A 25,141-nucleotide genomic window follows, 5' to 3' on the forward strand; every position below is an offset into this window, starting at 1 on the left:
GAACTAAGGCACCTGGGATTTTTTTTCAAGGTTGGTGGGAACCAATAGATATTATTGAGAGCATTAGTTTTACTTTAACACTTCACATATATTAAATAAATGCTAAACATATAATTATATGTAATTAATCTGTAAGAAGCATTCAATGTACTCAGACATATCATTTGTAAGTTATTGACATGTCTATACCAAAGAATAATAGTTTATAGTTATAGCATTACATAGTGTCTGGCTTCCCTTTTGAGTTTAGGTTTTTATTTTGTTTACTTTCCTACTGTGATTTCTTTAGGAATTGATGTCCGTGAAGAACTGCTAATAACAAACATGCCCACAAGCACTATTGGGCTATATTATGGATGGGGTTCTGTGCCCTTCTCAAGGCAGGGTGATCACCTGAGTTGGACACACTGCCTGCCTGCTAGGGTCTTCTTAACAGTAACCTTGACTTCCTGGTTTCTTATGCAGCAAATGAAGGGATTCAGCATGTGAAGACTGAATACACAGCTGAGATAAGTTGGTTGGAATTAAAAGCTCTGAGTTAGTTTTACGTGAAAATCATGGCTGTGTAATAAATTATGACCACAGTGAAGCAGGAGGCACAGGAGGAAGAGGTCTCCTTTCCTTGGTGGAGTATATGCCCTGACTGTTAGACACCATATACATACAGGAGAAGACAATGGTGGTTAAAGAGAAGACAAGAATCACAATAACCAAAGAAAGTCTAGTAACTTAGCAGTGAATATATCTGTGCATGCCAGTGTGAGGAATGGTTAGATATCACAGAGAAAGTGGCTCATAACATTGGAGCCACAGAAGGTGACATGGAAAATTAAGTAGACTTTGATCATGGTGATCATGAAGTGAGCCACATAACCGAAAGCCACCAGCAGCACACAATAACCTGGTGGTCATTCTGACTGGATATTGGAAAGGGAGGCAGATAGCCACACAGATGTCATAGGTCATGGCTGCTAGGAACACACGCTCTGTGCATGCAAGCGAGATAAAGAAATAGAGATGTGTCATGCAACCTGTGGAGGAGACGCACCATCTCTGTAGGACATCTGAAGCCAAAGATCTGTGGGAAAGCCTACCAGAGTGAACCCACTGATTGGAGTGATGATTGTGTTCAACATGGCTGAATCACTACAAACAATGCTGTGTGCAACATCAGTTAAAAAAGAGCAAAGTGAGTTAGTAATTCTGACTTTCTGCTAGTGTTATCTCTTAAAATGTAAACTACATATTTCTTCAAATATTTTTGAATAAATTATCTCCTTGTATCAAAATTCATTTTCATCCAGCTCTCACTATCCTGATTGCCAGTGACTTGAATGTCAGTAGCTATCTTTCACAGTTTTTTCAATGAACATAGATCCAATGTCTTTCTCTTTTTAATTTCTCTAAAAGAAAACAGAGACAACAGCATTGGCTCTGAAAGTTTCAAAAGTATAATATATCTGTGACCCCTTTTATATCATATTTTAGCTAGCATGGTTTCTTCAGAATAGATGGAGCCCCTGACATTCTTAAATGAGGGAACTATTTTAACATTCCTTTAGGACTCCTAGGTTGATTTTACATTAAAATCCAAATGTTTTAATTACAAAGCATAGGAAGTACTTTGTGGTTCTAATCCTTATTTATTCAGCTTCATCTTTTATGACACTAAATGTCTTTGCTCCAGGCATACATAACTGATTTTCCACCCCAGTACTGCTTGTGACAACAGGGCTTTGTAAATATTCTCCCACTTTCCTATTTAACGCTTCCCCACTCTTCACCTAATAATTCACAACTCATGTTTATACATAAGAAACATTAAAAAAAATGAGACAAGTATCTAACCAGCATTAGCTTCCTGGTGTAAACCCCATCATACGTAGATATTTCTTGCTACATATTTTCAAGCTTGCTGAGTGGAAAAAAAGAAAGGGGAGGACATTAATGCTCCTAGGTGTGGTGAAAGAGAAGGTTTGTTGTAGATACAAGGGAGAGCATAGCTAGAGGCAGAGGCATCTGGAAGAATCCAGAGTGAACATGACCCTGAGCCAAGCCATGTAAGGAAAAAGGGGAAGGAAGAGGAGAGAGAGGGATAACCAGTACAGTGGCCAAGAAGGCAAAAAGGATCAGAGGACCAGCATAGACAAACGGCTGGATTATATACAGAAGAGCCTCTCAGGCAAGGGCAGCCCAGCCCCTTGGCTGGAGAGTTCAGGGTAGAGGTCAGGTTATGGCAGCCAAGACTATGTAACAGGTAGGGACTGAGGGATGCTGGGAGAACCTGGAGGCCAGGGTCAGCTTTGATATGTTAATAAGCACCTTCTTAGCCATTTGTCCCAGGTTTAAGATCTAACAGTTGAAAACCTCAATACTCATAACTTCGGGACTATGACCCACATACCTAAGAGAACTAGTAAGCACATGAATATTAACTGAATACAGATTCATAATTATATTCATGAATCTCCTGAACCTTTAAAGTCCAAGGGAAATTGGCCAAAGAGGAAGATGTCTATCTCCAGGGACAGGAGGTACTCATCTACCAGACCATACATGTTTGACACATTCAGAGTTTGCACTCTCATGATGCTTGTTACAACAAGCATATACCCAAGGTCTGAGAAATTAAAACTGAGCTCTGGTCGCCACGGAAGAGCTCTGAAGTTCATATAACATAGGACCTCCACGCTACCTTCATGCTAATGAATTCTTCTCACGTACTCAGGCACACTTATCTGTTTAAATGTTGCTCCACTTTGCTTGTCCCTAATGTTCTTCTTAATAAAGTCTACATGTATCACTGACTAATGAAGAATTCTGTTTTTATTATCTTATTTTGAGAATAAAGAACACTGAGCCTGCCTACCTCTATATTTTGAAAAGAAAAGAGGCCTGCTATTGTGCTACAGAATGCTTTTACACTCTGCAATACTGTTCTCAGGGGAGAACACAGCATAATACTTTTTAGAGCAAGAGCATATTTTGTGTCTTGTCAAGTGCTCAGAACACTACACCTGTCCACATTTCTCCAAACCTGAGTTAAGTTGTGCATTGTGCACTGTACTTTCATTTACCTACTATTTTCCTTCAGAATCTCTCACATGTCCACAAATGGTGGCTATTGACGCTTCACAAGCTCCTAGTTTTCCATGGAGCTTTCTTTAACGTAACTAATTTCACCTGGTACCTCTAACCACTCACCATAGTCAAAGTACCCTCGTAGAGAACGGAAAACTCTTGAGACATTTACACAGGAGAGGGCTACTGTGGGTGGGTGTTCCCATTCTCTGAAGTCAACATCTAGTCCTTGTCTGTGCTGCATGGAAGTTATTACAACACTGACACAAGAAGGCAGGAGGAAAGACAGGAGAGCACACTGCACAGTCACCTCATGCTGACTTCAGTGAAGACACCTCTGTCTTCTCAGGAGGCTCACTTACACATTTGTCCTGACTCTAGGGAAACTTTGTGCACTACCAAGACTATGTCCAGGGGACTGGCAGAGAAAAGCTGAATCTCTGCCCATCGATGGATTAGTCTTCGTATCTGGACTATATCTCTAACTCTAGGCATGACCCTTTCATCTCATTCCTGTATGTTCATTGACGTAATGCCAAGTTACAAACTCCTCTAAAATAATGTTAACTGGGTTCATAAAAGAGTACATTCATTCTTTGTTTGTTTCTTAATATTGAACCAGTTGTTTGCTTTTCTATTATCTTGTTATTTTAATTAACATAAAATAGTTTACATCTGTATGACACTATATGGTAGAATGATACATGTATGCCATCTGTAAGATATCAATATATGGGTCTGTGTGTATTGTATGGGGTGAATGTAGGTGAGTGTGTGTACCTTTAAGAATATGTTCTTTTATCCTAGTGTTACTCAAATCCGAATACTATGATGTTACTCACATGTAAAATCTGAAAAAGTTGATCTCATAGAAATTGAGAATAGAATAGTAGAAAGTATGAGGAAAGTATGAAGAAAGGATAAATGAAAAAAGTTGGCCAATAAGAGTCAAGCTTGTTTATTCTTTATTTTAAAAGACTGAGTTGAGGTTTGTTGTTTTTTTTTTTTTGTCATACTGAAACTTTTTTTAAATTTATACATTTTTAACATTTATTGAAAATCCTTTCTTTTGACAATTATTTTGAAATATAAAATCATCATCCAGTGGGTCATCAGAATGTGAGTCATATCAGTATAATCATGTCTTTTTTGTTCTTTTTTTAACTTCTATTAATTACATTTTATTCATTTTGTATCCCCCCATAAACTCTTCCCTCCTAATCCCACCCCCTCCCCCTTCTTCATGCATGCCCCTCCCCAAGTCCACTGAAAGGGGAGGTCCTGCTCTCCTTCCTTCTGATCCTAGTCTATCATATCTCATCAGGAGTGGCTGCATTGTCATCATCTGTGGCCTGGTAAGGTTCCTCCCCCCTCAGGGGGAGGTGATTAAAGAGCAGGCCAATCAGTTCATGTCAGAAACAGTCCCTGTTCCCATTACTATGGAACCCACTTGAACACTGAACTGCCATGGGCTACATCTGTGCAAGGGTTCTAGGCTATCTCCATGCATGGTACTTGATTGTAGTATGAGTCTCTGGAAAGATCCCTGTGTTCAAATTTTTTGGTTCTGTTGCTCTCCTTGTGGAGCTCCTGTCCTCTCCAGGTCTTACTATTTCCCACTTCTTTCATAAGATTCCATGCACTCTGCCCAACAGTTGGCCATAAGTCTCAGCATCAGGAAAATGCAAATCAAAACGACCCTGAGATTTCACCTTACACCCATCAGAATGGCCAAGATTAAAAACTCAAGTGACAACACATGCTGGAGAGGTTGTGGAGAAAGGGGAACCCTCCTCCATTGCTGGTGGGAATGTAAACTTGTACAACCAATCTGGAAATCAATCTGGCGCTTTCTCAGACAACTAGGAATAGCGCTTCCTCAAGATCCAGCCATACCACTCCTAGGCCTATATCCAAAAGAGGATCAAGTACACCATAAGGACATTTGCTCAACCGTGTTTGTAGCAGCTTTATTTGTAATAGCCAGAAGTTGGAAATAACCCAGATGCCCCTCAACTGAAGAATGGATACAGAAATTGTGGTACATCTACACAATGGAATATTACTCAGCAATGAAAAACAAGGAAATCATGAAATTTGCAGGTAAAGGGTGGGAACTGGATAGGATCATCCTGAGTTCCTGAGTGAGCTATCCCAGAAGCAAAAAGACACAAATGGTATATACTCACTCATATAGACATATAACATAGGATAAACCTACTAAAATCTGTACATCTAAAGAAACTAATCTAGAGAGAGGATCCTGACTAAAACGCTCAACCCCCATCCTGAAAGGCAAAGAGGATGGACATCAGAAGAAGAAAACAGGAAACAACCTAGGAACCTGCCACAGAGGGCCTCTGAAAGGCTCTGCCCTGCAGATTATCAAAGCAGACGCTGAGACTTATAGCCACTTTTTTTTATTAATTACAGTTTATTCACTTTGCATCCCCCTGTAGATCCTTTACCATCCCTTCCCAATCTCACCCTCTCTCCCCCTTTTTCACCTATGTCCCTCCCCAAGTCCACTGATACGGGAGGTCCTCCTCCCCTTCCTTCTGATCCTAGTCTATCAGGTCTCATCAGGAGTGGCTGCATTGTCATCCTCTGTGGCCTGGTAAGGCTGCTCCCCCATCAGGGGGAGGTGAACAAAGAGCAGGCCAATCAGTTCATGCCAGAGACAGTCCCTTTTCACATTATTATGGAACCCACTTGAACACTGAACTGCCATGGGCTACATCTGTGCAGGGGTTCTAGATTATCTCCATGAATGGTTCTTGTTTGGAGTATCAGTCTCAGAAAAGGCCCCTGTGCCCAGATTTTTTGGTTCTGTTGCTCTCCTTGTGGAGCTCCTGTCCTCTCCAGGTCTTATTATCTCATGCTTCTTTCACAAGATTCCATGCACTCCACCCAAAGTTTGGCTAAAAGTTCTCAGCATCTGCTCTGATACCCTGCAGGATAGAGCCTTTCAGGTGCCCTCTGTGGTAGACTCCTGCCCTGTTCCCTGTTTTCTCCTTCTTCTGATCTCCATCCTCTTTGCCTTTCTGAATGGGGTTTAAGCATCTTAGCCAGAGTCCTCCTTCTTGATTAGTTTCTTTAGGTGTTCAGATTTTAATATGTTTATCCTATATTATATATCTAATATCCACTTATGAGTGAGTATATTCCCTGTGTGTCTTTTTGCTTTTGTGATACCTCACTTAGGATGATATTTTCCAGTTCCCACCATTAGCCTGGAAATTTCATGATTTCCTTGTTTTTTATTGCTGAGTAATATTCCATTGTATAGATGTACCACAATTTCTGTATCCATTCTTCAGTTGAGGGGCATCTGGGTTGTTTCCAGCTTCTGGGTATTACAAATAAGGCTGCTACAAACATGGTTGAGCAAATGTCCTTATTGTGTACTTGAGCATATTTTGGATATATGCCTAAGAGTGGTATAGCTGGATCTTGAAGAAGTGCTATTCCTAATTATCTGCTAAAGTGCCAGATTGATTTCCAAAGTGGTTGTACAAATTTGCATTCCCACCAGCAGTGGAAGAGGATTTCCCTTTCTCCACATCCTCTCCAGCATGTGTTGTCACTTGAGTTTTTTATCTTAGCCATTCTAGTGGGTGTAAGGTTTTAAGCTATGTACATGTCCTTTGGAAACTAATGGGATTTTAAGTAGAATAATATATACTGAGGCAGAGATCTGGAGTGGTAAGGAATCCTAGGAATGCTTCTTTCAGTCTGTAAGGATCTGATTAGTTCTATATGTGAGTAGTGAAGGAGTCTGGACCTAGTACTTCTCTTCTCCCCTTCTTCTACATTTTTCTCCGTATCCTCTTTCCCTTCTTTTTCTTCTTCCTCACCTTCTTCCTCTTCCTCTTCTTCTAGTCATATTCAATGGGAAGTATATATAACAAGTTCAATGTGCTTCGTGCTTGTTTCCAGCTAATCCAGGACTGGCCCCAGTCTCACAGGTAGTAGGAAGTATCTCTCACTAAGCTACAACCCTAACCATACAGATCTTCTTAAATGTACCTATGGAAATAAAATCCAGCCACAGCAATCTTGTCATGAGGAAAATGTCTAAGAAAAACTGAAGACCCCTGACAGACAGACTTTGTTCTCTGCACTGCATAAGCCTGTCCACTCAAGTTTACCCAAGACTGCCTGTGATGTCTAAAAAAGCCAGTGGGATTTGCTGAAGTGCTAAGTATATAAAGCAGTAACTCAGGGTGTTTATTCTGTACTTTAATTATCATTTTATGAATATACTAAGTCAAAGCAATATCTGTGTATGACTACCAAGGTAATTGAAATTCCCAATAAAAAGTCAAAATAAAGGAGGGAGCTACAGCTGGGATAAAAAATGAATAAACTATAATTAGTAAAAAAAAAATAAAAATATCTTCACAAAAGCATGGTGCTAACTATATACATCTCAGCTATAAAGGAAAGGATGGATCACATTTGTCTTCTGGACGTCATTGAAATAAATCAGATTTATTTAAAAAAAAACAACAACTTGTAACATTTGTTATATTTTGACAAACATTAGAATTGCAGAAAGGTCACAAAGACACTATAAAGTTTCCCACATAACCAGTTCTGCTTCCCCTGATGTAATTATCTTTCATTTTGTGTAAGTCATCTAAACTTCAGAAGTAAACATTGTAATGTTACTGTTAGTTATTTAAATTCTACCACCTAAAATCTTGTGTATACTCAGATCCAAAATACTGTATTCCATGAAATAGTTTTCTCCCTTCCCTCACTGGATATTTTTCAGCTGTTTGTAAGCATTTTTAATGAAGACAAATGGGATTTTCAGACTTGCAAAGTAATTGTCATCTTAAATACTCCTTTAATATTCTGGAAGGTTTGAGGATATTTCCTGACTCTGTTCAAAGTTTAATGCTAGCAATCAGTGAAACTTATTAGATCAGTAACTTAGAGGAAATACACACTGTAAATCATAGTATAAAATATCACTGTACATGGTTTGTAGTGGGCAAAGGCTAAAAGACCAAAATAAAATCTAGACTAATGAAATATGTTAGGAAGATTTGAAAGGCAGATTAAGAAATGTGGCGTAACTAAACACTTTGTAATGTGTGTGTGTGTGTGTGTGTGTGTGTGTGTGTGTGTATGTATATATGCATATGTATGTATTTATATCTATATACATATGTTGTTCTTCTCTTGCCTGTACATGCACTGCCTCCCACCGCTCTGGTTAATGCCTATGTCTGATTGGCTCAAATAGGTACTATACTATTTTGCAAGTGACTGGGGACCCCTACCCCCAGAAAAGGATAATTATGGGGCTATATTATCTATGAAAAGTTTTAAAAGACTGGCAGAATATGAAGGTGGCCTGAAACAGGCAGAATCAAATGGAAATGAAATCAAATGAAACATATGTTTATGTTTACAGAAAAAAATGTGTTACCTCAATGAAGAATGGATAAAATCAGATGATTAATAATTAATTTGAAAAACAATTGAGGATTTCATTTACCTCAAATTCAATATGAGGCATGGGGGTTACATGCCTAGAAAAATTCAGTTTTGGCAAAAGGGTCTCAATCTTGTTCTAGTTTACATAGGATAAAACATCCTTCCATTATTATTTAGTGATAGATTGTTGTTTGAAGGGCACCATACTAAGTATCTCAAATTGTGTAGCCAACATTACATATGCTTCCTTACATTGGAAACTAATGTATTTTAGTATAACAAAAATTGGAAATGAGAAAAGCACAATGAGGAAATCCAACATTACATTTTCTCTTCCTATTAACTGGAACTAGCCTATAAAAATAAATTCATATAACAACTAAAATTGTGATTCCCAGAGGAGGACAGTCCCACCGCAAATCATTGGCCCATTCAGAAACCACTTCTGTGGAGATAGTCATTCCTAAACTTTTAAACAAGATATTAATAAAGTTATATAACTTCTTTGGTAAAAATACCTATGTGTGTGTGACTCTATTTTATATATTTACTTGTAAGTGGTAACATATAATACTGACAAACTCAGGAGGGACAGAGCTTGAGTCTAGCAGTCCAAGGGCTGCATGAGAAAAAGTAACAAGACTCCACTCAAACTATACTTTCCAATAATGTTTTCACAAGTCTGACTAACAAGAAACAACTATAAAAAGGCAGTTAATCCAAAGGACACCAGAAAACAAAAGCTTTATTGTCTTCAGATTTTTGACCCTAGGGCAAAATAGCAGGAGGCTACCTACACCCTCTCACTATCTCTTCCAAGATAGATAAAGTTGTGTATCTTAAAGGCTAAGCAAAGCTTACTTACATGACTAGGTTAGCCATAAAATATTGTTGAAGAAGTAATTTACCATTTTAACCAAATTCCTTCTAGTCAGAGTTAAAACTGAAAAAAAATAATTAAAGCAGTTTTTATACTGTTATATAATAATAATTTCATTTACTGAATTAACAGTTATTTTGAGTCCTTAAAGCAATTTAGATCATGTTATTTCATTGTCTATAAGACTGCATTTAATGCATGAGCTATATCTTGCTTAAGTAATGCCCACATTTGTAAATGTTAACTATATTTCAATAGTTTTATTATAAATAAGAATACATATTTTCAAATCCTTTCAATAATTTAAAGCTAGTGTTACATATTCCCAATTTCTTTCCAACAAGTCTGAAATAATTTGTACCTCCTTTTATGTCCTACCAAAGTTTGAGAGGTTTAGTTCCTGCACCTGCGGAGCTCAGCTGTAGGTTTTACACAGGTGCTTTATCTATGTGGCCCCACACCATATTGATTTATTGTGCGTATTTATATCAAGTATGTGGTGGATGATATTATGTACCATGATAAAAAAAAATGTGACCTTCTCTCTATGATGTTTATGGTATAATTAAGGCTACAGAAGATTAAGGAATCAAATAAACTCAGCCACTAATTCAATGACCTCAATAATTTGGAAATAAAGCCAGAAACAACCGTGGTCCAAGAGATAAACTGCTAACACAAAAGCTCGTAGTCTGGGCTGGTGATGTCGATCAGTTGGTAGAGTGCTTGAAAAGCAAACACAAAGCCTCGGTTCATTCCCCAGGGCACACAGCTGCAGTTCTGGCACTTCAGAGGTGAAGCCGGAAGCTCAGGAGTTCAAAGCAACCTCAATGGCAACACAGCGTACATGCAAATCTGTCTCAAAGTCTTAGTTTCTTATCCCCTTTCCTTAAAACTTACTCCAGAATGTTCACCTTGTGGGCCTCTGTTATCTCACCAACCAGTTGTTGGCCTGCCTCTTTTCCTTCTTATAGCACATGCTTCCTTTAATGGCACTTGATCTGTCAGAGCTGTAACAGTGTCCGCAGTGCTGACCCAGGCCTTACACCATAAACCAGAGCCTCATCCAGCAGAAATCCAGCCTTTTCCTTGAAATCTATGCCTCTTCCTTTTTTTGGACCAGGTTACAGGAGCTAGAATTTAACTGACTCCTAACTTAATCCCCCTAATTTAGACTGAAAGAAAAAAAAAGGAACAAAGAAATAAAGAAAAACAAAGAAAGGAAGGAAGGAAAGAAGGAAGGAAGGAAGGAAATTAAACCCAAGTTTTATCATGCTTACTAAGTCCCCACCTAACCATCTCTGCCAGATCTCTTGGCGTTGGCATCCTGGCCCCGATGCAGGTGTAGAGTGCGCCGTAGCGCCCTTTTGACCTCTTGGTTGCGCAAGCAGTAAATGATGGGATTGAGCAATGGTACAATGACAGCGTAGAGTACGGAGACAAGCTTGTTGGTGTCGAAAGCTGAGAGTGCCTTGGGCCTGGCATAGATGAAGATACTGGCTGCATAGAAGATGATCACAACAGTGAGGTGGGAGGCACAGGTGGAAAAGGCTTTATGGCGGCCAGCAGCTGAGGGGATGCGCATCACAGCACCGGTGATGGCCAAGTAGGAGGCTCCAGTGACGGACAGCGGCCCCAACAGAATGAAAATAGCCAGGATAAAATCTGTAAGCTCTGCTGTGGACATGTCAGTGCATGAGAGGTTGAGCAATGGAGAAACATCACAGAAAAAGTGGTTGATGATGTTGGGGCCGCAGTAAGACAGGCGAGAAATGAGGAAAACTTTAACCATGGAGATGCCAAAACCTCCAGCCCAGGATCCAGCTGCCATCTGCACACACAGTCGGCTACTGACAATGACAGGGTAGTGGAGGGGGTGACAGATAGCCACATAGCGGTCATAAGCCATCACAGCAAGAAGGACACACTCAGTGCAGCCCAAGCCCAGGAAAAAGTAGAGCTGTGTCATGCAGCCCTCGAAGGAGATCAGCTGCCCATGGTTCTGTCTGGAACCAATGAAGCCAGCAAGCATCTTAGGAATCGTAACAGTGACATACCAAATCTCCAGGAATGACATATTAGCCAAGAAAAAATACATGGGTTTGTGGAGGGTTGGGTGTGTCCTAATTGCTGTAATGATTAGTGCATTCTCAGTCAGCACCAACACGTAGGCCAGGGGAGAAGGGAAAACAGCAGTGCTCGTAGTGCTGCAGGAGCTGGGAAACCCAGCAACACAAAATCACTCACTTGCCCACTGTGGTTCCTCTGCTCCATGCTGTCTTGTTCACTGCTTCTTAAGAGATGAGACCAAAGTGTCTTATGAAAGCAGCAGCAAAAAGAGCCTCACTTGGTGAGCTTGCTCTGGTAGGCTGCAAGGCTTGTGGTACATGCAATTAGTAACACTCAATGAGCTGAGTAATAAACCAAGAAAACACAGACAAAAATAACTGACTATTACACACGCTGTAAGAGATGGCTTGGCCTTTAGAGGAGCATGCACTGAAAAAATACCAGGGGGGGAAAATACATCAGTCCCAATGTCTGTCTTTTACTCCTATACAAAGGCAAGAAGAAAAAATCAAAGTCATAAATGTTGATGGTGCAAATATAGAACTGATGCATTTTTTAAAATTAATTAAACAAACACCAAACTTAAAAAAAAGTGGTAGGATATTTAGAGTTTCCTAAGGTGGGAATTTATCATAGTCTGGATGAAATCTCCTATCTGAGGAAGTAAGTTACACAATGAAGAAATAGCAATCCTGTATAACACAACTGAGTAACTACTGTGTGCTAATAGTGTAGGCATTGTTTTAAAATATTTGTAGTACTACTGGCTATTCAGAACAACTCTGAGATGATGCCACTAATAATCCCACTTATGCCCAAGGAAACTGGCATATAACAATGCTAACAGCAGGGCTGAGATGATGGCTCAGCAGTTGGGAACACTGGCTGTTCTTCCACAGGACCAGGTTCAATTCTCAGCACCCACATGTCTGTTCACAGTGTCTATAATTCCAGTGTCATGGAATCCAATGCTCTCTTCTCGGCTCCATGGGTACAAGGCACGCACATGGTGAACAGGCACAGATGTAGCCAAAAAAAAACAAAACCAAAACAAAACAAAACAAAAACCATACACGTAAAATTAAATAATAAGAAAAAATTATAAAAGGAAAAATTAAGTGACTTGCTTAGTCACAGAAATTTTACAAAGTGGAACCAGGAATTTGGGACTAGAGAAACTGTGAAATATTCAGGTAACATATATTATGAGTTTACATTCAAGAAAAGAATCTTTGAGTTCAACCAGGAGTGTAACCTTTCCCTGTAAAGAAGGGAGGCTAATGCATAAAACCAACGATTACCTTCTTATTTTAAAAATTGGAAAATAAAATCATTGTAAACTACAAATTGTCTACACCTATGATTTGTCCCCTAAAGTTCAAATTGTCAGATTTTACTTATCTATTTAGAACCCATCCATAACGTCCTGTTAGCTCCAGAATGACCTTCAAACTCTTTAACAAAGTATACAGCTATTTCAGCATCTTCCACTGCTTTCACCAAAACATTCTATTTTGTCATGGTGTTCAGTGTATTTCTGAAGCAGAAGTTTCTGTGTCTGTGTCACTGCACAGCTCTGCTCCTGCTGCAATCTCCATCAACACAGCTGACTCAATCTTTGTTTGAGAAGCATGTCTTCCTATGAACACTATTTATCCTTCTATCATTCCTATACCCCTTATAGGGCTGGCAGTGTGGCTCTGATTTACTGTTGCCATTAAAACCTTCACATACCATCACTGCTTTTTACTCAGGTGGATTATAAAAAGAAGCAATGTATCTGGAGTGGCTCATTTGTTCTTACTTGTACAGCAAAGGATAGACATAACTCTCTGGATGTCATTTGAATGTAATATATGTCATAAAATATACATATAAATATGAACTGAACTTTTCCAAACCTTTTTATGACAATGAGTGGCATGTTACTTAAGTTAGGGATCTGAACATTTTCTAGATTGTTTTCATAATTATCTTCCTGTTACCCTATATCCACTCATATTTAGCCCAGAAACTATCTAAGCTGCCTCCTCATTGTTTATGCTTATCTCTCTGCATCTCATCCTTATTTCTTACATCTGCAGCATTTCTCCTGTCCTGTTTCTATTACCTTCATCCTGGTCCCTCATATCAGGTCTTTTTTAACTTCTTGATTTCATAGCCTTTCACTTGTTCCCTTTTCTTCCCACCTGAACACTAGGCATTTTAACACCTGATTGATTGTTTCTAGAATGAAATTTATGCAGAAGTAACTAACAATGAAACTTTCCAGCTTAGGGAAACACATCCAAATCCTTCCAATAAAGTTTTAAAGGGTATTTTCTTTTCACTTTTCCATCATAGTCTGTCACTGATTTCTCTTTCTAAGCCAGCCATGATGTTCTTCCACTTTGTGACTTGGCTCATATACTTTTCACTGCCCGAACACTGGAGCTCTCACAAAGAATCTTTATCATTCACATTCAGTCCCTGTTGTCCCTCCAAAGATGTCCATATTTGACTTACAGGAATTATAATGGGATGTGTTTGTTTAACCTTCTGACACCATTTCGTATGTGGGGTTTTTAGTTAATTATTAGCAAAGATAATGTAACTGCTGGATGAGAAATGAAGGAAGATAACACACGGATAGAACAGAAAAAGTGAAGATGGAAGGAATGGAAAACAGTGCAGGTGAAATACATGAATAATTTGTGTGGAAATGACCATCTATGTAGAGAATGTAAATAGATCTTCAAGATATTTGACACCTTTGTAAGTCTGCATTGATTTTAGCCCTTAGAGACTCAGAGAAAACAACTCCACTAGTGGGGTCCCAGCACTGGTGGGTAGCCTCACACCCACACAAACACGGGCAGCACCAGCTGGGTTTTGTGGGTAACAAAAAAAGACATGAAATTTAGAGGGGTCCATGTAGGGGAACTGAAGAAGAAAATGGCGTGGATATGGTTATTTTTCATTGCATACCTGTATACAATTCTCAAGAATAAAGAGAAATACAATTAAAAGACATGAAGTTAAGATTAAGTACAGGCACAGTAGAACTTCTCTAGAGAAAGAGTAAGACCTTTAGATGTATGGGTAAATCATGCTCAACTTACAGAAACTGTTAATTATAAAAGATTATGTGATGATTCCTGGAATGTGGAAACTATGGAGTAGAAGTGAGAGGCCATAAGGGCTGTGGGGGGGGGGGCAAGCATAATGTGAATAAACGATAACAAGCTTTTAGTAGAAAAGAAAGAAACCACCGTCAACAAAAAGTACCAGAAAGAGATAACATTAACTGGACTTTGGAATTTTATTGGGTTTAAAGAGGAAAAGTTAGGTGGGCATTCTTTATAAAAATAAATGAATGATTGGAGAATTGACCCTTTGAAGAAGAATTAGCACACGATAGAATCTACTTACTTTCTCTTCTGTCCTTAACTTATCAGAATTATTCTAAGATGGTGATGTTAGCTAGAAGAGGACTTAGGGAATAAAGGAAGAAACAAGGTAACAGGAAAAATAAAGCTGCTGTGGAGACTCCTCCTTCTCTTCCTTCCATGATCAGGGAACTCTAATAAACCAGGAAAGATTCCTCTATACACTACCTCCCTTCTCTAGTCCAGATTCCTCCCTCCTCCTTCTGATGCTTTGGGATGGTATTGAAGCAGGAGCCCAAGAGACCAGAAGTGTTACAAGATTAAAAAAAAAAAAAGACTAAGATAAATTACATAGAAAGAAAATGCCTGGCAACCATGGGCAATAGTTTATTAGAAAAGTTATATAAAGGAGATGGTTTTCTAATTCTCCCACAGACTTATAGCTTCTCCCTTGGGCCTCTCACTGATTGGCAGTTTTTATTTCTTTCTTGTTTGATGTATTTTTGCTCAAAATGATGCCACGAGCTTTGAACCAGGCCAATCTGGGTATCTTGAGAACTTTACATTTCTTCTTTGAACTTTATAATCTTCTTCTATGTAATAATATTAACATCCCATGAAGTTATTGAGGGAATAAATATAACAGAGCCATGTTATGACTCATCTGTACTCAAATGTATAGTCAAGTTATTCAAAGCTGGCATGCCTCAGAGACACACACACATCCATGTTTACTGAAGCACTATTCACAATAGTCCAAAATATGAAACCAGTACAGATGCCCATCACAGATGAATATATAGAGAGAAAACGTGGTATGTATGAAATAGAGTTTTAGTCAGCCATAAAAATAATGATATAGTTTATTTGAATAAAAATTTGTGGGGTAGAGACCATAATGTTAAAAAAATTAAGTTTGAACCAGAAAGACAAAAAAGGCATATTTTATGTGTAGAATCTAGATTTTAACACACACATGAACACACACATATACATTTATATATGTACATATACACACATATATACATTCATAATGTGTACATACAGATAAATATACACACATACAAGTGTGTTTGTGTAAGTAAAAAAGTGACTATTTGGGAAGAGAAAGGGAGAGAACTGGAGGTAAAGGCAACAGAATATAATGCAGAAATAGATGTAGGTAAAGTTTCATGTATACATGTCCATTGTTTCATACAATGAAATGATACAAATAATATTTTAAACTAAAAATAAGAAAAATAAGAGACCACCTAGAGCATGACAAGGATTCAACACTACTGGGCTGTCTTCTGACCCTATGACTCCTTACTCCTAAATTCAGTCACAAAAGATGCTCTAAATTGAGACTGAGATTTCCAGAGTTTAGTCATTTGTTTATAGTTTATACTTTACCCATCTGGAGGTTTGTGATACATGTTTATTTTCTCTGAAATGATAATGATATATTTTAGGTGCTGGGAATTAATTGAAATTATGAAAGGGCTTAGCACAGTCACTGTTAAGTCATGTGATACAGAAGCTGATGATGTGAGGTCCCAGTCACATGCCAGTGCTAAAGACATATGACCTTGACAAAATTATCCAAACTCCATGGCTCTGTGGTCTCATCTGCAGTATATGGAATGTATGACCCAAGCACTTTTCTGAATCCAGTTGTAGAGAACAAATGAGTTAGCATATGAATGGAAGTTTCTTAGACTCAGCATCTGGAGCACAGGGTTACTATTAGAGAAACATTTGCTGAATCTAATGTGTTGATTTTGGAGAGATGAAATATTAGTTGGAATATGGAAATGTAAAAGAAAAATCTTTCAGATTTGGAGTTTAAGTGGAATTCTTCTAAGTATTTGGGTGAAATTTTTCCAAATTTTTTCAAAATGTAAATGATCAAAAGAAAGTATGATTGTGTAATTATCACTATATCAGTTATGTGCTAAGAAGTCTCGAAGATTTCATCACACACATACACACACACACACACACACACACACAAGCAAGCACGCACCCTCAGGGCTCTTGTTACAGTATTAAAATTACCAATGTCAGATGTGAGACACTTCCCCATACACCATTGGCCAGTAAGGCACCAGAGACCTCCGGACAGTACAGGCTCTTCATTCTTCACCAGAACTAGCTGAAAAAGCCGCATTGCTGAAGACACCTCACACTTTGGTTGCATGCTATAAAAAATAAAGGTAGAACTGAGCTGGAAATTCCCCCGTGTCAGCTAGCTTTTACAGTGTTGGAAGACTGATAAGAGTCCTCAGCAGACTTGCCCACATGTGACCCCATGGGCTGCAATAAGACCTGCGAGGGGGGATATGCTTCCTTTGCAATGACTGTCACATAAGTGACCAACTGCTTTCGGCCTCAGTTTAAGGCGTGTTCCATATGAGGAAAGTCATACCTGGGACTGAAAACCCAATCAAGATCCTATAGCAGGAAGATCATAAGCCATCGGAGGGAGCCTACTACTGTTGCTTTGTGAGATGGACAAGTTAAACCACCTTCCACGCACTGGTGTTTATACGCATACATCAGTGCTGCTCTCAGTGCGCTCTGAGAAGATGCCTTATGCAGAGATTCATACCTAGTTAGCGTTGGGAATAAGTGTGTGCTGAGTGCTCACCCTAAATAAAACATCTGTACCATCCCCCTCAAGGCTCAGGGAGTATTTGGGTGGGTGGAAAGAATACGAGTCAAAGGATAGGGAGCAGTGACGGGAAACAGTGACTTCTGGACATGACAAGGTGCTGCACTCGTGAACTCACTGCAGCAATGGCTCCCTAAATAAGACCTGACAAAACTGCCCATCAGCACTGCAATATACATAGAAAAGGAGCTCCTAAGGCCCCGCTCATCACTGTGGACCATCGGCAATTAGTGATTGCTGGAGGAGTGGGTATCATTTAGTGGTGTAACCACTGATAAGCTGTTTGTGCTTCAGCATATAACCCCCTTCCCATGGTCTTGAAAGCATCCTATTTAAACACAGTTGATCACAAAAAAAGGCCATCAAACTAGAAGGAAGATTTATTAAGAAGACCAGAGGGCTCTGCTGAAGAGGTGCAGGGATGAAAGAGAAAGAGTAATGAGAGGTAAAAATGGCCAAAGTTCATATTGGTCAATTATATGCCTATATATAAAATTGGGTTTTTTAAAGAAAGGAGGAAACTGGCCAAATAAGAGAAAAATGGTATAGCAGCAAGAAGAAGCGAACAAATAAAGGACTATCTGAAACAGTATCTACAGTAAAAATACAACTTTGAGTAAAAGCACATTATTGGTACACATTCATTTTAAAAACTATCACCACAAACAGCTAGTTGAATTATGATTTATTTGGTCGGGATAGATGCACTACTTAAATGTACAATGTTCACAAACTTCATTTTATATGGGTTCATCCATGTGAAATGTGAAATGAAATCTTCCTTTTTAATATATATTCATTAAATTATAGTGACGAGTTTCATAAAGATATTTTCATTCATATATATAATATACTTTTATCATGTACACCTTCTCTATATTCTCTCCCATTTTTCTTTTTTTAATTCTTTATTAATTACACTTTATTCACTTTGTATCCCCCCTGTGGTTCCCTCCCTCCTCCCATCCCAATTCCTCCCTTCCTCCCCCCTCTGCACACATGCCCCTGCTCAAGTCCACCGGTAGGGGAGGTCTTCTTTTCCTTCCTTCTGATCCTAGTCTATCAGGTCTCATCAGGAGTAGCTGCACTGTCTTCCTCTGTGGCCTGGTAAGGGTGCTCCTCACTCAGGGGGAGGTAATTAAAGAGCAGGCCAATCAGTTCATTTCAGAGACAGTCCCAGTTCCTATTTCTATGGAACCCACTTGGAGACTGAACTGCCATGAGCTACATCTGTGCAGGGATCCTAGGTTATTTCAATGCATGGTCCTTGGTTGGAGTATCAATCTCAGGAAAGACCCCTGTGCTCAAATTTTTTGGTTCTGTTGCTCTCCTTGTGGAGTTCCTGTCCTTTCCAGATCTATGCTCCCTGAAAATTTTTTCTATGCCCATATTTTTTATACTGTCCCTAATAGCCTGTATTTTCTCTTCATGTTCTTTCGAATTTCTCATTTTCTTTGAGCATGTATTTCAATTCTTCCACTTTGTCTTCAAGTCCTAGTATCTTAATTTTGTTAATGAGGCTTCCACTGAGCTTTTCACTAGACAAATTAAATTTTAAACATTTGTATTAATTCTTTGGAAATGTCATACATTGTGTTTTGATTACATTTACCACCCCTACCTAACTCCTCCCAGATATAACTCCACATCTCTGCCAAACTTATGTTCTTTATCTTTTTAAACTCATAAAATTCCGTTTATATTACCCAACTACTCTTTAGTATGGGGCCCGCCCTGGAATATGACCAACCCATCATGTCATTAACAAACTCTCTCTTTCCAACAGTTCTCAAATACCAACAGGTCCTCAGCTAGAAACAGGACTTTTACTCAGCTCCATCCATTCATTCCGGGACTTTGCCTTGGCTTTAGCTTACACGGGTGTTGTGCATACTGCCACGGTCACCTGCAGTTTATGTGCTAGTTTCCTGTTTAAACAAAATGCTGCCTTCTTGAAGTCATCCACCACTTCTTAAAATTTTCTCCACTCCTCTCTCTTCTCTAAGGATTTCTGTTGTGTCTTACTGGAAGAGATCTGATACAGGCTTCAACTGTTGAGCCAAGCCCTCTGCAATCCTTTACTCTCTTCGTGTTGACCAGTTGTGGATCTCTGTGATAACTGTTACCTAGCATAAGAAGACACTTCTCTCATGATGATGGGAAAATGCACTAATCTGAGTAGAGCAATCCATGTTCTATACATCTGACAGTAGATACAAAAAGTAACAAAGCCTCAACACCAAGAAAATAAATCAATTCTCTGTTAAGTGGTGCTTATAGCAAGGTTCATCATATACTTATCATTTTGTTTCTTCTGTGTTTGTGTTAACTTCTTTTCAGTGTATTAGTCAGCTTTTTTTCAGCACGTTCTTGCTGTTCCATCACTACTTTCTTATAGTTTCCGAAGTGCTGCCTCTGTCTCTGTTTGGAGTAGAATCTCTTATTTTCTCTCTTCAGCTGTTTACTTTTGAGCAGCCTGTCATCTTTACCCAGAATTCACTCAATGTACTTTTAATCTTGTTAGAGAGTGCTTGGTCAACTGATCACTTAAAAGAGTTATTTGGCTCCAAAGTTTGGACATTTTTCCTGATATATTTCTCTTATTCATATCTAGTTTTATTCCATTGCATTTAGAACATTTTTATACAATTTCAGTTCTCTTAAATATGCTGATGACATGGCAGCCAGTCCTGAAGATACCTGATAAGCTAGGGTCAGATGGAAGGGGAGGAGGACCTCCTCTATCAGTGGGCTTGGAAAGGGGCAGGGAGGAGATGATGTAGGGAGAGTGGGATTGGGGGGGGGAATGAGAGAGGGGGCTACAGCTGGGATACAAAGTAAATAACCTGTGATTAATATAAAAATAAAAAGTATTTCAAAAATAAATATGCTGATGATTGTCTTGGAGGCAGAGTCTATTTTGTTATATATTTTTATTTTTTTAATATTAGTTATAGTTGGTTAACTTTGTATCCCTGCTGTATCCCACTCCCTCTTTCCCTTCCAAGCCCTCCCTCCCACTCTCATTTCCTCCCTACCCCTTTCCAAGTCCACTGATAAGGGAGAACCTCCTCCCCTTCCATCTGATACTGGTTTATCAGGTGTCTTCAGGACTGGCTGCAAAGTCCTCCTCTGAGGCCTAGTAAGGCTGCTCCTCCCTGGGGGTGGGGGGTGTCAAAGAGCCTGCCATCGAGTTCATGTCAGAAACAGTCCCTGTTCCCCTTATTAGGGTACCCACTTGGATACTGAGCTACCAAGGGCTACATCTGAGCAGGGGCTCTAGGTTGCATCCATACATGGTCCTTGTTTGGAGAAACAGTCTCATAAAAGACCCCTGTGCCCAGATATATTTGGTCCTTGTGGAACTCCTGTCCTCTCCACGTTGTTTTAACTCCCCCCCCCCTTTTTTTGATTCCCTGCATTCTGCCAGAGGTTTGGTTATGAGTCTTAATATCTGCTTTGATACACTGCTAGGTAGAAGCTTTCATAGGCCTCTGTGGGAGGCTCCTGTCCTTACAGGCAGTTAAAATGCATTCTGGGGCTCATGCAGTAAACTACCTGCTGCACAAGCATAGTGACCTAAGTTTTATCTGCAGAATGACTGTAAAATAAGCCAGGCCCAAAGCTGTACAGTAGCAATCCCTGCACCTGGGAAGCAACAATAGAGGCTGCTGGCCATCAGCCTGGGTGAATAAACTTCCTGATGTTGTTGGAACAATTGCCTTGTAATATCCATATCCTGTCTGTGCCCCACTTTCTTTCCTTCCCTTTCATCTGTAATAACCTGGAAAGTAAGACTTTTTCAACAGCTCCACCAGTCTTCAATGTCTGTCCACTTTTTAGACTATTTTCCCTCTGTTCTGATTGTGTCATGTCTGTCGTTGTTTTTCACTTCCATGACACAGTTCTTCAGTCTCTACATTCCGCTACTGAATCAAATAGGCAGCTTATTTATAAATATAAATAATAAATAAATAAATATAAATAAATATATTTATTTTTGTAGTTCTAAATTTTTATTTGTAGCTTCTTTACACATTTCATTTCTTTATTGGGGTTTTCTATATTTTCCTTTTGTGCAATGTCTTCATAGGTTTCTCTGAAAAGATTTTGTGATGACCACTTTAAACTCTCTGTAAACAGTCATATCATTCTGTAATCTCAGTGCTGGCATGTTTTGATTGTCTTCTCTCATTTAGTTTGAGCTCCTCCTAATTTCTAAAATGTTGAGAACTTTTCTTTTCTTTTTTATTTAATTATTTTTATTTTTATTAATTATTTTTATTTCAGTTTATTTACTTTAAATTCCAGGGGTGCCCCCTCCCTCCTCTCCACCCAGTCTTCCTCTTTCCATCCTTCCTCCTCCCCCTCTCACTTTCCCCCCAGAAAAGAGGAGCTCCTGTTCCCCTGTATCAACCCTTCCCGGCACATAGAGTTACAAGGATACAGGCAAGGCAGCCCTGCTAGGGGGAAGTGACTCAAAAGCAGGCACTGGAGTCCATGTTGGAAACAGAGTCCCTCCTCCATTCACCAGGGGACCCACATGAAGACCTAGCCACCAACAGGCCACATATGTGCATGGGCCTACGTCCAGACCATGGATGCTCCTTAGTTCACGTTTCAGTCTCTGTATGTCCCCATGCGTCTGGGTGGGTTGTCTCTGTTGATCTTCTTGTGAGGTTACTGCCCCCAGGTCCTTTCATCTTTCCTCAACACTTCCACAGAACCTTTGGAACTCTACCCCATACTTGCCTGCAAGTCCCAGCATCTGTCTTGATCTTCTGCTGGCTGGAGCCTCCCAGAGGACAGTCAAGTTAGGCTACTGTCTGCAAGCATAGCAGAGCATCATTAATAGTGTCAGGGGCTGGCTCTCTACTGTGAGGTGGGTCTCAGGTTGGGCCAATTACTGATTGGACATTCCCTCAATCTTTGTTCCCTATTTATCTCTGCACTTCTTGTTGGCAGGGTAATTTTTTAATCAAAGGTTTAGTCAGTGGGTTGTTATTCCCCTCCTTCCTCTAGTCCTGCTTGGCTAGGAGGTGGTCACTTCAGTCTTCATGTCCCCCTGTTAGGAGTCTCAGCTAGAGTCTCACCCATATCCTCCCAGGAACCTACCTTGTCTCAGGCCTCCAGCTTGACAAAGAGATGTGCTCCCTCAGTTTCCCTTCTTATTCCCAGCCCTCTCACCTCCCACCCTTGTTTTCCCCACAACTGATCCCTATTCTTGTTTCCCTCCTCATTCCACCTCCTGCCCAATCCCTCTCTTCATCCACTTCTGTTGTCTATTGTATTTATCCTTCTTAGTGACTTTCTAGCACCCTCCCTTGGACCATCCTTGCTACTTAGCTGCTTTGGGTCTGTGGATTATAGTATGTTTATCTTGTACTATAGGTTTAATATATGCTTATAAAGACACACACACCATGTGTGTCTTACTGGGTCTGGGTCATCCACTCAAGATGATCTTTTCTAGTTCCATACATTTGCCTGCAAATTTCATGATGTCCTTGAGTAGTATCCCATTGTGTAAATGTACCAAAATTTCTGTATCCATTCTTCAGTTGAGGGACATCTAAGTTGTTGCTGGTTTCTGGCTATTAGAATAAAACTGCTGTGAACATAGTTGAGCCAATGTCCTTGTTATATGGTTCAGCATATTTTGGGTATATGCCAGGAGTGGTATAGCTGGGTCTATTCCCAATATTCTGAGAAAGCACAAGATTGATTTCCAGAGAAGTTGTACAAGTTTGCACTCCCACCAGCAATAGAGAGGGATTCCCCTTTCTCCACAATCTCACCAGCATGTGTTGTTACTTAATTTTTTTTTTTTTATCTTAGCCATTCTGAGTGGTGTAAGATGAAGTCTTAGAGTCCTTTTGATTTGCATTTCTCTGATGGCTAAGGAAATTAAGCATTTATTTGAGCGCTTCTCGGTCATTCAAGATTACTCTGTTGTGAATTCTCAGTTTAGTTCTGTACCCTTTTTAAAATTGGATTACTTAATTTGTTGGCATTTAACTTCTTAAGTTCTTTGTAAATTTTGGATATTAGCCCTCTGTCTGATGTAAGGTTAGTGGAGATCTTTTCCCAGTCTGTAGGCTGCTATTTTCCTCTATTGACAGTGTCCTTTGACTTACAGAAACTTCTCAGCTTCATGAGATCACATTAATTAATTGATCTCAGAGCCTATGCTGTTGGTGTTTTATTCAGGAAGTTGTCTCCTGTGCCAATGAGTTCCAAACTTTTCCCCACTTTGTCTTCTAATAGGTTTAGAGTCTCTGATTTTATGTCAAGGTCTTTGATCCACTTTGGTGCAGAGTTTGGTGCAGGGTGATAAATGCAAGTTTATTTGCATTGTTCTACATGCATAATCCAGTTAAACCAGCACCATTTCTTGCAGATGCTTTCTTTTTTCCATTGTGTGGTTTTGGCTTCTTTGTTGAAAAGCAAGTACCTGTAGGAGTGTGGGTTTATTTGTGGGTCTTCAATTCTGTTCCATTGATCAATCTGTCTGTTTATATGCCAACACCATGCAGTTTGTATTACTATTTCCCTGTAGGATAGCTTGAAATCAGGGATGTTGATACTGCCAGAAATTCTTTTATTGTACAGAATTGTTTTGGCTATCCTGGGTCTTTTATTTTTTTCCATACTAAGTTAATGGTTGCTCTTTCCAGGTCTGTAAAGAACTGTGTTGGAATTTTGATGGACATTGCATTAAATCTGTAGATAGCTTTAGGAAGGATGGCCATTTTTACTATGTTAAGTCAGGACATACTGAATATTCCCTTACACATTTTGTGACTTATTTAGACTTTTGAAATTGCTCCAAAGTGGAAAGAAGTACATAGTTAGATGAAGCTAGAAATCCAGGTTCATTGTTTTCCTTCTACTGACATTAAAATGTGTGAGTTTCTAATTATATCTGGGAATGAACATGAGTTTCAGTCCTGAATTACTACTGATACTGCCCTGCTCAGTATGTGGCCCCCACCACTGGGCACCCTTGCCATTATTAGATATTAAAAGTTCTGAGTCTCCAGAAGGCTCTTCTCATAAATCTTAGAATGAAGGGGAAGCAAGAGTATCTCCTTAATGGTGGATCGGCATGAAGGTCAGAGCTCTCTATGTTTCCGGAGACACCTAGCGAAGTCTGGAGTCAGGAAGCTCATTACTTTCCGGGGATGTGAACAGTTATGACTAAATATAGTGAAGGGGAAAGTCTGACTCCCCACCAAGCCCTTGCTGATAAGAGTGGGGATGATGTTATCATTCCATTGTTCTTTGCTTGTGTGGAATGATTTTTATCTAACTTCTATCATATTGGATTACCCCTTTGTTGACTAGAATAAATGTACTTTGTTAAGGCTTTCTGACTGCGTGTTAGCCATTTCCTGATTTTAGATACATAAAGCCACAGCAAACCCAGGGAATGTATTGTTTTATGCCTTGGTTCACAAAGTCCCTCATTAGGCAATCTTCTTTATTCCATCTTTCAGAGTCCTACATTTGTTTTTTTTTTGTATAGTACTCAAGGTTTCTAGCTATGGAGCAATCTAGTAAAAGAGCACAATAATTTTGAGGCAAAAAAAAAATGCATGACAAGGTTTACAAAATACCCATTAGTAAAATTTT

General features: G+C 39.4%; 1 protein-coding gene and 1 pseudogene across 1 annotated transcript; both read right to left on the minus strand.

Annotated features, from left to right (window-relative positions):
- Positions 1-389: 389 nt before the first annotated feature.
- On the minus strand, positions 390-3,325 carry LOC129669251 (olfactory receptor 6-like; annotated as a pseudogene).
- Positions 3,326-10,703: 7,378 nt separating this feature from the next.
- LOC129669273 (olfactory receptor 226-like) lies at positions 10,704-11,686 on the minus strand. The gene is given in 2 exon segments (XM_055597436.1): positions 10,704-11,590; positions 11,593-11,686. Coding segments are annotated over 2 exon segments (981 nt in total).
- Between the last annotated feature and the right edge of the window lie 13,455 nt (positions 11,687-25,141).

The sequence above is a fragment of the Psammomys obesus genome, unplaced genomic scaffold (assembly GCF_907164565.1).
Source record: "Psammomys obesus unplaced genomic scaffold, mPsaObe1.curated_primary_1811, whole genome shotgun sequence".
In the NCBI taxonomy this organism is placed as follows: domain Eukaryota; kingdom Metazoa; phylum Chordata; class Mammalia; order Rodentia; family Muridae; genus Psammomys; species Psammomys obesus.